At 46.4% G+C, this 15,469-nt stretch overlaps 1 protein-coding gene across 3 annotated transcripts in view; it reads right to left on the bottom strand.

Annotated features, from left to right (window-relative positions):
• Positions 1–14,042, bottom strand: part of P2RY2 (purinergic receptor P2Y2) — a 32,969-nt gene extending 18,927 nt beyond the window's left edge. For 2 of the 3 annotated variants that reach the window (XM_061629066.1, XM_061629067.1), the window contains exon 1: positions 13,685–14,042. Coding sequence is in view for 1 of the 3 variants with exons in the window: in XM_061629064.1 (XP_061485048.1) it covers positions 13,685–13,713 (29 nt within the window). In the remaining 2 variants the exon portion in view is untranslated. The remainder of the gene's footprint in view (positions 1–13,684) is intronic. The other variant, XM_061629064.1, reaches the window with a different exon arrangement.
• Between the last annotated feature and the right edge of the window lie 1,427 nt (positions 14,043–15,469).

Here is a 15,469-nt window from a genome sequence, read left to right as displayed (position 1 = left end):
ATCATAAAAAGACCTTAAAATACATTAAAACAAATGTATTTTTTTTAAATCCTCATGAAAATCCTCCAGCATTTTAGTGCAAATATCTCCTGATAAACACAGTTTGTATGCAGGTTTGACTAACATACACATTTTTGCAAGCAATTTCCCCTAACATAATTTTCACAAATACACTCGTTTTTAGGCACACTTTCCCCTAATATTTGTAAACGTCGTTTGGTTGGAGAACTGCATCACAAAATTTGGATTAGCGCAAATTTCAAAGGATGGCTGTGGTTTGGATCTCTCGTATTGTTTCCTCCTGAGTGCAAACTTGATAGATTAGCCTTTAAATGTGAACTGCATTGAGTTTCAGCCCCATAGCTCTTTGTAGTCCAAAACAGCTAGAGGGTATGAAGCTGGTGAAGTCTGACGTAATGTCAACTCAAAAGCTTTGTGTCTATGCAGAAGAGCCAGCTTATTAGCGCCTCTCTCAGGCCTCTGGTTTCTCAGGTCCAGTGACTCACTGCTTAATGGGTCAAAGCAATCATCCTGTACAAACGCAAGGTAGTTTTATAGGCCATGCAGGTGTGTGGGTGGGACACTGAGAAGGCAAAGTGTTCCGTGTTTAATGATGTGAAGGAACGTTCCAAAGATAAGGGAACAATTTAAAAAAGACATTTAAAAAAGGAAAATGAGAAAGATGTGCTGAAGGGTTTTTCTCAGAGCTTGGAAAAGTTACTTTTTTGAAGTACAACTCCCATCAGCCCCAGCCAGCATGGCCACTGGGCTGATGGGAGTTGTACTTCAAAAAAGTAACTTTTCCAAGCTCTGTTTTTTTTTCGGGGGGGGGGCTTCTAGACAACCATTTTACTGAGTATTCATCCTGATGTGTTTGCAGGGAGATTAGACAACGCTGGCTATTTAATGAGCGTTCACTAGGGATAGAAAGATCTTTCAAATTTGGTTCTCTCCGTTTCTCATTTTTCCAATCTTAAATTCAGTTCACATTTCTGCAGCGTGGTGTTGTTGTTGTTAATAATAATAATTCCTCATGAAAGTGCATCAGCATTTTAGTGCAAATTTCTATTAACAAACATATTTTTAATGCAGTTTTGATTAAGGTAGTTTTGCATGTACTTTCCCCTAATCTAATACACTTTTGTATATTATTTTCACCAATATATTTCTTTTTATGCACACTTTCCCCTAGTTTTTGGGAACATTGCTTGACTGCAGAACTGCATACAAAAGAACAGAAGAAGAGCCTGCTGGAGCAGGCCAGTGGCCCATTTAGTCCAGCATCCTGTTCTCTCATTGGCCAACCAGATCCTCCAATGGGAAGCCCACAAGCAGGACGTGAGTGCACAGCGACTCTCTCTAACATCTAGTTCCCAGCAACAGGTATTCAGAAGCATCCTGCCTCAGACAGTGGAGGTAGAACGTAGCCATCATGGCTAGTAGCCATTGATAGCCTTTTCCTCCATTAATTTGTCTAAAGCTCTTTTAAAGCCATCCAAGCTGGTGACCATCCAAACATCTTGTGGGAGTGAATTCCATAGTTTAACTATGTACCTGTCATGGCCCCGTCAGAGGACTCCTCAGATGAGGACAACTCGGGAGTAACAGCAGCAGATCCAGGAGCAGCAGGAGACACGGAGGAGCCTCCTGAGAATCCAGCTCCTTCTGCCCCTCCGCTGCAGAGCACCCCAGGGACAGCAGAGGCCCTGCAGCCAGACACAGACAGTGAACAGGATACTCCCCCCTCACCTGCAGAACGTAGACAGCAGAAGGTCAGGCAGAAGAGGGGCAGGCCTGTCTCCTTAAGGCCCAAACGCTGAGGGCTCACACCATCCTGCTCTTGATAAGGCACACCTTGGCTGCAGCTTGTTGCTGACTGCAACGTCAGGCGTGGCTTTGTGTAGACCTAGTTTCCCTGCAGCATCTCTTTGACTGACCTCCTTGGCAATTGATCCCGGACCTCCACTGACCTCGCTTCTGGACTTCTGACTCGGCAAGTACGCTTCGGATAGGCCTGGCAGATTTACAACCCGACTGCTGGCTAAGGACTTTCCTTCCCTGCCAAAGACCCAGGAATTTCCAGCCCCCCCTGACACTGCTGATGCAGTGTAGAGCTGACAGTACCACGTGAAGAAGTACTTCCTTGCATAGGCCTGGATCTTCCATCCTTCAGCTTCATTGGATGTCTCCAAGTTCTAGTGTTATGAGAGACCTCAGTAACTTGGCTGCCTCTCATGGTTCGTCTGGAGAGAGCTTAACCACAAGCCCGAGTTCAGATGACATGTTAAGCCAAACTTTGGCTCAGCTCAGTGCCGGCACAGCAGCAAAAAGGAGCCGAGAGGAGCAGAGCGGCTGCGAGGTTGCAGACTTGTGCCATTCCGCTATGCCATGGTTTGGCTTAGCATGACAGGTGACCCAGGCCTTTGTGTGGTTATATTACTTTTGGCAATGAAAAAGGAGGGAAAACAAACCGTGGTTTATTGTGAAAGTCACCTCTGTGTGATTAACCTGTCAGTAAAATTAAATTCCCAACAATAACAACTATATTGATTTTCACCCTTTGTCCTCTCTGAGGGTTTAACGAGATAATGAAAATGCCTTGAAATCAAGAAGCATTTCAAGTTCTTGAAGTTGTTCAGCTCCTCCGTTAGCACGCACACGGGGAGACCTCTGTTCTGATTCCTTCCAAAAGCAAAACACCCTCTTATCACTCTTATATCAGGGTATTCCAAGGATAAGAGCTGAGCTTTGGAACGAAGCCCGCTCTGTCACCTTGGCAGAAGCGTACAAGTCTTCAGCTACTGCTGGGGAAAGATATAACACCAGCCAACCCAGATAGTTTAGAAGAGACACACCTCCCCAAACAAGGGGATGAACTATGCCAGCCATGAACTTGTGTAGTCCACCAGAGCTTGGAAAAGTTACTTTTTTGAACTACAACTCCCATCAGCCCAATCCAGTGGCCATGTTGGCTGGGGCTGATGGGAGTTGTAGGTCAAAAAAGTAACTTTTCCAAGCTCTGCTTTTACCTAGGAAATAAGAAGAGCCTTGTCGAATCAAGCCAAAGGCCCATCTAATCCAGCACTCTTTTCACAGTTGGCCCTTGCAAAGCCCGCATGCAGGACCTCAGTGCAACTGTGATTCCAAAAAACTGGTATTCAGAGGCAATATTATTTCTCTTTTCTTGTTTGCAATGGGAGGGAAATTGCTTAGGCAAGAGGACTGAAAAAAGATGGGGGGGATGCACTCTTCCACTCTGATTTCCACTCTGCAGGCAAGACTCCCTCCCCCTGCCCCAAGGATTGCCACCTGAAGGACTAGTGTGGAACCAACCTGTGTTTCTGTGCTGCCATGGCAAACAAGCTAACTAGGTGCGGGTGAGATATTTGCTTTGTCCTCCCAGTATATTACACATTGTGTTCAGGTCATTCCCAAGGTTGTTCCTTGTATCTATGAGTATTAGGGGAATTTTGGCCGGTGCAGTTTGTCAATCAGGGGTGAGCAAAGAGACATATTCAATCCAACCATTATATTCTAGGGATGTAAAGATTTCGGTTCTCTTAGTTACTTGTTTTTCTAATGTAAAATTCAGTTCTCCACATTTTTGCAGCAATTTGATTTTTTTTTTAAAAAAACCCAAAATCCTCATGAAAATTCTCCAGCATTTTAATATGAATTTCTCCTAATACACATTTTTGTAGGCGGTTTTGACTAATGTACACATTTTTGCAAGCAATTTCTTGCTTTCCAATGCATTTTTGTAGTTAATTTCATTCATATATTCATTTTATGCACACTTTCCCCTAATATATGCATTTTTAGAAACGTTGGTTGGTGAACTGCATCATCTATAGCTACGCCCCTTTTCAGGTGCAGATGGAGGCCTGATGGGAAACGTAGTGAGGGAAACTTGTGGTGTAAACATCACAAAGAACACTTGATAGCTGAGCAGGGACTCAAACCCAGGGATACACCAAACCCAGCATTTCTCCGCTAAATCACACCGACACAATAACGTAAGAGAGAAATTCAATTTGGCTTGCATTGTAATGAGCAACTACCTAATTTGTATTTCTCAAACCAATTTGCAAACTGAAACAGCCTGCTCGAAAATCTAACAGAAAATTCAGATTTCCAGAAAATTTCGCTTTTAGTTCCTCCTCCGTTTTGGGAGATTAGCATCTCTCTCAGTCTGCTTGCTTGGGCTGAAGACCCATCAGCTGTGTGCACAGTCTGGCCCCCTTGGCTTAACTGCAGTCTACACATGTGTGGATAGAGAGCAAGATTTACTCCTGTGCCGTAAGGAAGAGCAGGACCCCAACTCACCCTCATCGCTCAGGGAAGAGGAACAATGGAGGTATTCTCACTTGTTCTCCAGCAGTCTGGCCCAGCTGAAAGAGGAGCCCGTCAACCTCAGATAGTATTAAACCCTCCTTAGCTTCGGAGAGTAGCCCCGAGGGAAACAGCTATGGAGAAAGATGTCGTCAATGGAAATTAGCCTGGCGTGGAATTAGTGATGGTGTTATATGATGGGAACTGGAGGTGCGTTTATTTTGATTCCCAGCCTGCTCTATCCTGAAGACTAAGATGGGCACCATTTTTTAAAATACATGGCAAGCATCACACATGAAAGACATGTGGCGGCCGGCCCATTAGGGAGATTGGGGTGCTGCCCCAACAACCTCAGCCAGCGCCCACCTTGCCTGCCTTCATACACACAATCAATCCAGGGCGAAACATTGTGAATCACCTTCTTCCTCCTTAGTCTAGTGCTGCCCTTGCAAAACTCAGCAGAAAGTCTCAGGAGCCCCACAGAGAACTCCTGGCTGAGCAAGGAGGAGGAGGAGGGCTGGGATCCAGGGGAGGGGCCCAGTGGGCTGCAGTGGGAGGGGTGGAAAGCAGAGAAGACTTCAGTAGTCCGGGCAGTGACAGCCCTGCTTTGGAGGCTGTAGCGGCAATGGATGAGGTGGCGGCACCTGCCACCAAGCTGCCTGTCAGACCACCACCCAACTCTGCTTTGCCCCCTGAGCTGCCTCCTAGGCAGGAGAGGCTGGAGGAGCAACCAGAGGAGGAGACAGGCAAAGAACTAGTCAAAGTGCCTCCTCCCCCGTCACCAAGGGCATGCCACTGAATGTGCAGGTGTCAACAGCCAGTGCCCACTCTCCAGCCTGTCCATAGGAGTGCCCGTTAGCTGGCCCAGTCCCCATCTGGGACGCAGTTCCTGCACAAGTAGTGAGCCCACCCCGAGCCAATGTAAGTGGTCTCAGGGGGTGTGTCTAATTGCTGCGATGATGACTTAGTACCTTGTAGCGTCTCAGAGACCTGTGTGATCTGTAGTCTGATCTATGTACCGCTTCTGAGTAAAGTATTAAAAATAACGGAGAAAGGACGTTGGTGATTCTGAGACTGATTCCAATGGGGTTGGCCAGGACAGAAAGGAGAATGGAGGCAAAATTAGAATTGGCTGGTTTTGCTTGTCATTGGCTCTGTCTCCACCTACTGTCAGGCTCACGGCCTCCCGCCCTTCCAATCCCAGCGGGCACCAGCCGCCCCTGCCACTACCTCTGTCTGAATGCTAGCCACCAAGGTGTGGTTAGGGCCTGGCTTTTTAAACTTGGATGCTGGCTGTTACTCTGCACCTCAATAAACAGATCGCCTTCAGAAACCACCAGGCCTGCCCCCACTAGGGTGGTCATGTGCCCTACTTCATAGAGGACAGTCCTCTAATGTGAAAGGCTGGCAGAAGACAGAAGGTGTCCTCTATTTGGAGGGGTGTCTGGTCTAAATCCGTTTTAAAGATAAAGACCCTTAAGGAGGAAAGCATCAGTGAGCACCTGAGCAGGCACACAGGGTACCTGGCCAACATCTTCCCTGCTTGCTGTTGTTGTTGTTATGTGCCTTCAAGTCGATTGTGACTTATGGCGACCCTATGAATCAGTGACCTCCAAGCATATATGTCATGAACCACCCTGTTCAGATCTTGTAAGTTCAGGTCTGTGGCTTCCTTTATGGAATCAATCCATCTCTTGTTTGGCCTTCCTCTTTTTTCTACTCCCTTCTGTTTTTCCCAGCATTATTGTCTTCTCTAGTGAATCAGGCCTTCTCATTATGTGTCCAAAGTATGATAACCTCAGTTTCATCGTTTTAGCTTCTAGTGACAGTTCTGGTTTAATTTGTTCTAACACCCAATTATTAGTCTTCTCCGCTATGTCTATTTAAAATATAGCAGTTCTTTAGATACATAAGTATTCTACGTAACTATGTCTCCTCCCGTCTCCTCTCTTTCGGTGAGGCATTTTCTCTTTTTGGCCAGCCAATAGTGAGAGTGGCCAGCCACCCCCTTCCCAGCCAATAGCAACCCACTCCGTGCTCTAATACACAGCGGAATTGTGACTTATTAGGGTGTACAGGCCAGGTGGTGCCACTGCCTGCAAGAGGGTCAAAGTCCTTTTAAAGCTGGGAATGCCAAGAGCTGCTTAGAGAGCAAAGGGCATTTGGGCACTTTCAGGAGCAGAGCGCCTTGCGTGCAAAGATCCATCCCGCTGCCTCAAGCCTGCTTTGCAACATCTTCACCATGCTGTTATTACTGCTAACACATTACCGGGCTATGAAACTAGTTCAGGTCTCTGCTGGCTAGGGCTGGTGGGAGTTGTGGTCCAAAACATCATCAGATTACTGAAGGCTCTTGTAGGGCCTCTGCTTTGAATCCCATCAGTCCTTGACACCTTGCTGCATTTCGTTTGTGAACTGCACTGCTTCATGGTTCCCTTGGTTATTGTAAGTCAGAAAGTCCCAGTGTGTCTTTTCTACATGCAGCAGCACAGCAAAGGAATGACTGTCGGGGCTGTGGACACGCAGACGGACACAAGCATACCTGTCTGTAGGACACTTCATATGAACTGGAGCTTGCATGCATCGCTTTGTATGTGATCAGCCCTGCTCACAACCAACGACCACAATAAAGAAAGCATGTTGGTCAGATTGCATGGATGTGGCTTGCGTGAGTAGGAACACAGTCACATATAACAGCCTTTAGTTCCCACTCAGTTCCCTCATGCTGTGCATGAGGTGGATCAGTGGTCCCAGATGCATGTTCATGGCTGTTTCACTTTGAATAAAGAGCCCTGAACCCGGGTCAGGCCAGTGGCCCATCTAGTTCAGTGTTCTCTTCTCACAACTGCCAATCACGTGCCCATTATGGGAAGCTGTAAGCAGGACATGAGCCCAATGGCATACTAAGGTCACGATCTTAGCACATGTTCATACAATCATAGAACAGTAGAGTTGGAAGGGGCCTATAAGGCCATCAAGTCCAACCCCCTGCTCAATTCAGGAATCCAAATCAAAGCATTCTCACAGGTCTGTTGAAATTATTATTATTATTATTAATAATAATATTATTATTATTACAGTCTAGCAAATTGCTCTATACTGTGTCAGATTACTCGTTCATTCTGCTCTGACTGGCAGCAGCTCTCCAGAGACTCAGGCAGAAAAAGGTCTGTCCCCAAAGATGCTACATGATCTTTTTTTAAACACTTGAGATGGCCGGGGTTGAACCTGGAATCTTCTGTATGCAAAGCAAGTACTCTACCACTGAGCTACAGCCTCTGACTCAAAATAAACTATCTTGTCCCATGACAGACCTCTGATTCTTCTAGCCCACTAACGTCTGCTTTGACTGGCAGTGGCTCTCCACCGACTCAGGAGGGAGGCTGTCCTCCAGTGCTGCAAGCCTGAGATCCTCTCAAAGTGGAGATGTCATTGGGGATTGAACCCCTTCCCAGGGGGACTGGGGATTCTGATGTCAATGGGGCAGTGAATCCGCTCCTGGTTTTAGTCTGAACGTTCAGGGAGCTGTCCAAGGTGCTGAAAGCCTTGAAAATTTGGACTAAAACCCAGAGCGGATTCACTGCCCCGCTGACATTGGAGCCACCAGCCACCACTGCTCTCCTTTTCTCCTCCTGGGACACCCAGCAAGGATCGGAGGGGGTGCACCGCCTCCCTCTCTCTTCCTTCATACCCCCTCTCTTCCATGGAGCCCTTGATTTAATCTCTCAGCCCTCCTCCACAAGCAAAACAAAGCCGAAGTGCATATATAACAACTACAGTCACTTCCTGTTTCTCGACATAGAAAGGAAGTTGAGCTGCCTTGGACCAGGTCATTCGATGAGTCTCTCTAGCCCAATATTGTCTGCTGCAACTGGCAGCAGCTCTGTTTCCCGCTACCGGCTTCCTGATCTGCTTAACTTCCGCTTAACTGGAGATGTCATTGGAAACTGAACCTGGGACCTTCTTCATGCACAACAGGTGCTCTCCCACTGCACTCCGGTTGTCCCCATTGCTACAGTTCCTGCTGCTGCAGGGAAGACGGCAGTGCTTCCGACCGCCATATTCAAGGATAGCTCTGAGCGCGAGGGGGTCCGGGCAAAGCGTCCTCTGATGGGGGCCCTGCTCCGTGGGTGTGCCCTGGCAACAGTGGTCTTGCCTAGCAGCAGTGGTCGGCATCAGCAGGTGGCATCAGCAGGCGCCACACCAGGCAGCTCTGGGAAGCTGGGGGCCACCATTTAAATGTCCTATGGTGCTCTGGAGCAACATTACATTGGGGACATTGTGAGAAATTAAAAGGCCCAGCTGTGTGATGTTGCTTGGACTGCTGGGCCAGGGAAGAATTTAAAGGGGGGAACTTAGGCTAGGCATAGCAGCGTGCACTGCCAGGGGACTGGGGGCCCAGCAGCTGCCCATAAGAATGTGAGAACAGTCCTGCTGGGTCAGGCCAGTGGCCTGTCTGGTCCAGCATCTGGTTCTCACAGTGGCCAAGCAGATGCCCATGGGACGCTTGCAGGCAGAACCTGAGCACGACTGCACTCCCCGCTCCTGAGGTTTCCAGCAACTGGGATTCAGAAGCATCCAGCCTCCAAACACAAAGGCACAGCGTAGCCATCATGGCTAGTAGCTAGCAGGCAAGAATGCCGTGTTCTGGCACTCTTGCCATATCTGAATGACAGCCGGCATATTTTCAAACAGTGAAAGAGCACCAGGGTTGCTTGCCGAAGCAATGCCCAATCTGGAAAATATATGTTGCAAATTTTAAGAGTTGGAACGCAAAGGTAATTCCTCCCCACCCACCCCGGCCAGTCTGTTCATTGAGTAAAACTTGAGTCCCCCTGGCAACACCAACGTCTTATCTCTTAAGAGCTCACAAGAAGTGATCTCAGTTCCTGTAGCTATCCTCATTCTGAACACACGCCCCACTCGTCCGCCCTTTCGGCATGACTGGCAACACACACCTTTTTTTTTTTAAGAACAAAATGAGAGACTCGCAGCATCTGGCCCTGGGTTTGCTAGCACTGCGGCGGCTCCAAGCAAATTGCCGTCTCACAAAAATAAACTCGATTCTGCTTAAATGATAAACAAATGTGAAGTCACGGTTAGGGCAGCCAGATCAGCCTTTGCAAAGCAAGGGATGGTGTGGGACTGTATGGCTGTGTGACGATCTGTTCCAGGGGTGGGAAACATTTGGCCCAGCAAGCATGGTCAATGGCCAGGGATGATGAGATTTGGAGGGCCAAAGGTTCCCCACACCTGATCTATTCTATGAATAGTCATAAGAACCTTCCATCCACCCTTATGAAAATAGCCACAATAATTATGTTCTGTATGTATAGCTCGCCAATGTGGATTGAATTTGTTCCCAGTACCACCTGTGCCTTTTGATTGCCCACTGACGGCACTAACTTGAAACTGGATCTGACCATTTTGCTAGCACACCGCCAATTTATTTTTTTTACATTCCAACAACAATAGTATTTTAGGAACAGAGGAAGCTGCTTTGTACAGAGCCAAGCCCTTGGTCCACCTAGCTCAGTATTGTCTACGCCGGAGCTTGGAAAAGTTACTTTTTTGAACTACAACTCCCATCAGCCCAATCCAGTGGCCATGCTGGCTGCGGCTGATGGGAGTTGTAGTTCAAAAAAAGTAACTTTTCCAAGCTCTGGTACGCTGACTTGCAGCAGCTCTCCAGAGTTTCAGGCAGGGGTCGCACCCAGCCCTATCTGGAGCTGCCATTGAACCTGGGACCTCCTGCATGCAAGAGAGACGCTCTACCACTGAACTATGGCCCTTCCTCATAGAACAAGGAGCTGCAAAGCAACGTTTCCTAACCTGTGGGTCGTGACCTGCAAGTGCCTGTGCAAGTGGGTCATGAGCTTTATAAAGAAACCCAAATAATGATTGCTTGTAATCCTTAACTGGTCTGATGAAAACCTCTTACAACTGTTTGTTTTGTCGGGATGTTATAATCCTGTGTTGACTTTTGTAACTGAGTGTCGGAAAGGGTTCAGTCTTGCATTTTAACCCTTGGGAACTGCTGCCTGGCGGCTGGTGGCGGAGGAGACCTAAGGTCCAAAATGCATGTGATAATAAATCGATGGATCTGGCAGTTTTGGTTCTCTCAGTTTCTCATTTTTCCAATCTTAAATTCAGTTCTCCACATTTCTGTAGCAATTTGCGATTTTTTAAAAAAAAATCCTCATGAAAATTCTTCAGCATTTTAGTGCGATTTTCTCCTAATAAACACGTTTTTGTAGGCAGTTTTGACTAATGCACATATTTTTGCAAAGCCATTTCTTGTCATATAATGCATTTTTGCATGTTATTTTGCATTTTAGTAAACATTGGTTGGCAAACGGCATTGCAAAATTGGAATAAGTGCAAATTTCAAAGGATGGCTGTGTTTCGCTTCTCATATTGTTTTGGAAAGTGTGAATGTGATAGATTTGACTTGAAATGCATACTAAATCAAAACCCTCGGCTGTCCCTGATCACCATGCCAGGTAGATTTGGACCTGTGGGTCGCCACACAAAAAAGGTTGGGAACCACTGCTATAGGGCATAAGATGATTTCTTATCAAAGCGTCCAACTCTCATGGCTCTCTGGGCTGCAGGGAAATGTACATTTTGCACTTAATAGTTCAAATCATCATTCTGGCGCGTTCTAGGGACCTCAGGGAAATTAAATTTGGCTCACTCCCTCTGAACCTTTTTATTTATGTTAAGCAAACAAAAGCGTAGTTGAAATTCATTCTGCTCAATGCAGGAGGATGCACTAACAACTAATTTACAGAGGATGGATGTTACACAGTTTGTGACAATTCCATGGGGAATGTGTTCGATGTATTCCTGTGATGCTGTGGCATTAGCATTGCAGGAAAACAATCTGGTATAACCAAAGTATTCTCTCATCAAGATTGTTTTCCCTTGAATGGGGAGCACTGTCTGATCATCCGTGGGATGGAATTCACTAAAGCTAGTGGAGGAGTAGCCTATTCCAGCCTTTGCCAGCCTGGTCCCACCATATGTTTTGGACACCAACTTGGCAAAGGCTGACCTATTCTGTGGGGCTAGAGGAGCTGTGTGTTGTGTGTGTGTGTTCAAAAGAGTTTTGTATTATTGTTTCTTTGTTTCAATTTTGCACCATCCAGTCCTTAGGACAGTAGGTGTCTGCAGGAATTTTTCCAAGTCTGGGGTATGAAACACCGAAAGGGAAAGGAAAAGTCTAGTTTCTAACACAGACACACAAACACACACACATTGAGAACAATAGTGCTTGTACCTTGTACCTCATACCTCTGGTTCTACAAATATGAGAAACCCAGGGTTGTATTCAACTGAGTCCTACTCAGAGTAGACCCACTGAAATTAATGAACCTAAATGATTCCATAAAGGAAGTCACAGACCTGAACTTACGAGATCTGAACAGGGTGGTTCATGACAGATGCTCATGGAGGTCATTGATTCATAGGGTCGCCTTAAGTCGTAATCGACTTGAAGGCACATAACAACCAATTAGCCATGTCCATTAGCTTCAATGGGTCTACTCTGCATAGGACTAGCACTGAATGCCACCCTCTTCCTTTTCCTCTCTCTCTTTTAATGAAAGCTGGGAATCCGGACATGGCGGTTCATCCAGGATGGCCAACTGCTCCCCCTTGTGCCCCCTGTAGATGCCCACATTTAAGACCCTTGAGCAGGTCAAAGGATCTATTTAAAGCCATGCAGAAAAATGCATCTAAAAGCAGGACCCGGGGAGATATTGCGATGATCACCACCACTCCTCCGCCTGGGCAAAAATCCCACAACAGAATAAACAAGAACGCCTTAAAAATCAAACTCCCTGTGCTGAACTCTGAGGCATGATAACAGAAACCACAATGTATCTTTCATAAAAGTATTTTTCCAACCCTGTCTTCGTTCTCAAAACTGCTCCGTGGAGACTAAGAAAGAACATGATTTGACTCATCAAACAGCTAATTGCTGAATAACATCTTTGCACAGATTTATTAATGGCCTAATCTCTCCCTCGAATGACCTACCCACCCACAGCTCTGCTTCCTAACCCATCCGCCCTTTACAACTGATACAAAATTGGACTTGGAAGCTCTGGGTTCAAATCCCTGGTCAGGCATGAAGCTTACTGGGAATCACAGAATCATAGAGTTGGAAGGGGCCTGTAAGGCCATCCAGTCCAACCCCCTGCTCAATGCAGGAATCCAAATCAAAGCATTTCCGACAGGTGGATTTCTAGCTGCCATTGAATGCCTCCAGTGTTGGAGAGGCTGGGAGCAAATCACTACCTGCCTAGCCGACCTCACAGGTTTGTAGTGAGGGTGCAATGGTGTAATAATCCCAGAGCTTGGAAAAGTTACTTTTTTTGAATTACAACTCCCATTAGCCCTAGCCAGCATGTCCACTGGATTGGGCTGATGGGCATTGTAGTTCAAAAAAGTAACTTTTCCAAGCTCTGAATAATCCCCTTACATGTTGTGCTATGCTCCTTGAAGAAAAGGCAGGTTACACAACTGGGCCAATGAAACACCAGAGCTGATTTGTGTTTACTCAAAAGTAAAAAGGTAGCAATATTTTTATAACAACTTTTATATCATAAACAAATCACAAATCATCATGAAACCACATAATCATGCAAAATGTACACTATGTTGCAATAAGGCAAAAGCCTTTTCTGTTATGTACCACTTTGAAACTCAAATGGCTGATCCTATGACTTTAAATTTTTTAACTTAAATAATCCTTCATTTTAAAAACTTTTTTAAATTGACTGAAGGCTGCCCTCTGATGTGCACTGATCTGGGAGTAAATGCCCCTGAACACAGATAGTAGGGCTTCTGTTTTGAGTAAAGATGCACAGAGAAGTGGGCTATAACTATCTGTGCATATCTTTTCTCCCATGGAAGATCCAGGGTGGCAAAGACGATCTGTGGAACTGAGTGACACAATGTGCCCTGTCATCACAGAGTTACTCGCATAGTTCTCTCACCCCCTCTCTCCAACCCCAGTCGCAACCTATTTCAAACCATGGGCTGAAGAAACAGAATCTAAAAATAGTAGTTACAAGAAGAGAGAGATTGAGATCAAAATCCCAATCAGATCAAGTTATCGCAGACCTGAAAGAAAAAAACAAAAGGGGGGAAAAAACCCTGCCACAGACAGCTCGGCGGGCACTGCTCTCTGTGAGTGTGTGTGAGACAGATGAGGTCTATGAAAGTTTTATGGGGTGCCTGAACTCTGTGCCGGAGTGTGAAGAAATGCACAGAAGCGCTCAGAAACGTGCTGAGACGTTCAGAAACCTGTACACACACACACACACACACACAGACAACTTACAGTTTCAGATTTCCCAGGAAGCCTTTCATGTTGCTGCGATCCTTCCTCTTCCCATGTTCGGTCGGTTTTTCTTATGAAAATAGCAACAAGAATAAATCAGAAAATGCCGTGTTCCCTCTGGGCTGGCTCCTCTCTTGTCTTCCTCCAAAACACTTTGCTTGTCTCTGTCTCTGTTAAGAGCCGCAACAGCAACAGCAGTATTGGTGAAAGAGCAGGAGGAGGAGGCGTGCCTGGGAGTGCTTTGCTGCTGCCTGCCCAGACTGGCCTCTGGATGGGAAAGATGCAGAGGCTGGCCTGCCTGAGTCTCTCTCTTTATCTCTCCCTCCCTCCAGAGCTGGTGGCTGGGCAGAATGAGCGGGAATGCAAGTTCCTGTTCCCAGTCAGATGGAAGATCTTGCCCTGGATAGCCACTTCCTTTGTTGTATGTGGTAAATGCAGCAGCCAGTTTCCCCTAGCTGTCAGAGCCTAGCAAAACAACTCTTGGGACAATGGCCTGTGCAAAGAAAACAGATTCCCCAGCCCAGACGTTTCCCCACTGCAGCCAGACGACTGTATAATCTGCAACGTTATTGCTTTGTGTCTTCATTAATTCACCGTTGTCCATATGACGTTGCAAGCTAGTACAGATTTTCGCATCCACAAATCCACATTAAACATGCCACCAACAAACCGATATGCTTTCCTAAACCAATAATCAATCGCATTAACATTCGTGGGCTCGGACACAATGCCACAAATTTTCCTGCAATAGGTGGCCCATGGGTGTTCCTCAGTCATATGGCAAGCCCTCTCATTCCCACCCAATAGCATATCCACAAACCTGCACATGCATGGGAATTAAAAAAAGATATATTTCTGCACTTTTCCAAAAAAAGCGCACAAAAAGCAAATCACCGTTATGGACCAATCACTGAAAAGGGGCGGACTTAGGGGAGTGGCCAATGCTAAAGTAATTTAGACCCCCCCAAAAAGCTCACATGTATGGATACTTGAAAATCAGGTTTTTGCAATAATCCAACCACAAACAGAACATGTATGGATCTCGAGGCCACCAATGGAGTATGGAAAACGTGGATCTTGTGGTTAGGTATGGATGGGCCCTAAAAGAGCGAGAGCGCAAGTGCATGAGAGATCTTCCTGGGAAGGATTCTAAGTTTCTCTCGCCTTTGCCAAAAATTTTCCCCTTTGAAATCCTGTGAATATTTCCCCTGAAATAGAACTTCATAGGAACCTAGGAATCTGTCTTGTACAGTGTCAGACCATTGGTCCATCCGTATAATGTCAGCACTGACTGGCAGCGGCTCTCCAGAGTTTCAGGCAGAGGACTCTCCCAGCTGCCGGTGGAGAAACCAGGAATTGAGCCTGGCAGATGCTCCACCACTGAGCTATGGTCTTTTCCCAGTTTCGTCTGGCCATTGACTCCTTCTGGGCAGGAGGGGGTATATCTGGTCCCAGGCAGAGCTTGGAAAAGTTACTTTTTTGAACTACCTCCCATCAGCCCCAGCCAGCATGGCCACTGGATTGAGCTGATGGGAGTTGTAGTTCAAAAAAGTAACTTTTCCAAGCTCTGGTCCCAGGGTATGGTCTGAAGGCATGTGAGGCCACCACCTTGCTGCAGCTAAGGAGGTCTGGGTCTGGTCAGTGCCTGGATGGGAGACCACCGGGGAACCAAATGTATGCCGCCTGGGGTTTCGATGATGAAAGAAAAGCAGGGTATTAATGTAATAAATAAATAAATATACGATCTTCTAAGGAGAGAGAAATGTTTGTGTCAGATAGTCCCAG

This window comes from Rhineura floridana, chromosome 5 (assembly GCF_030035675.1).
Source record: "Rhineura floridana isolate rRhiFlo1 chromosome 5, rRhiFlo1.hap2, whole genome shotgun sequence".
NCBI classification, from domain to species: Eukaryota; Metazoa; Chordata; class Lepidosauria; order Squamata; family Rhineuridae; genus Rhineura; species Rhineura floridana.
This window is presented reverse-complemented; position numbering and strand designations above follow the sequence as displayed.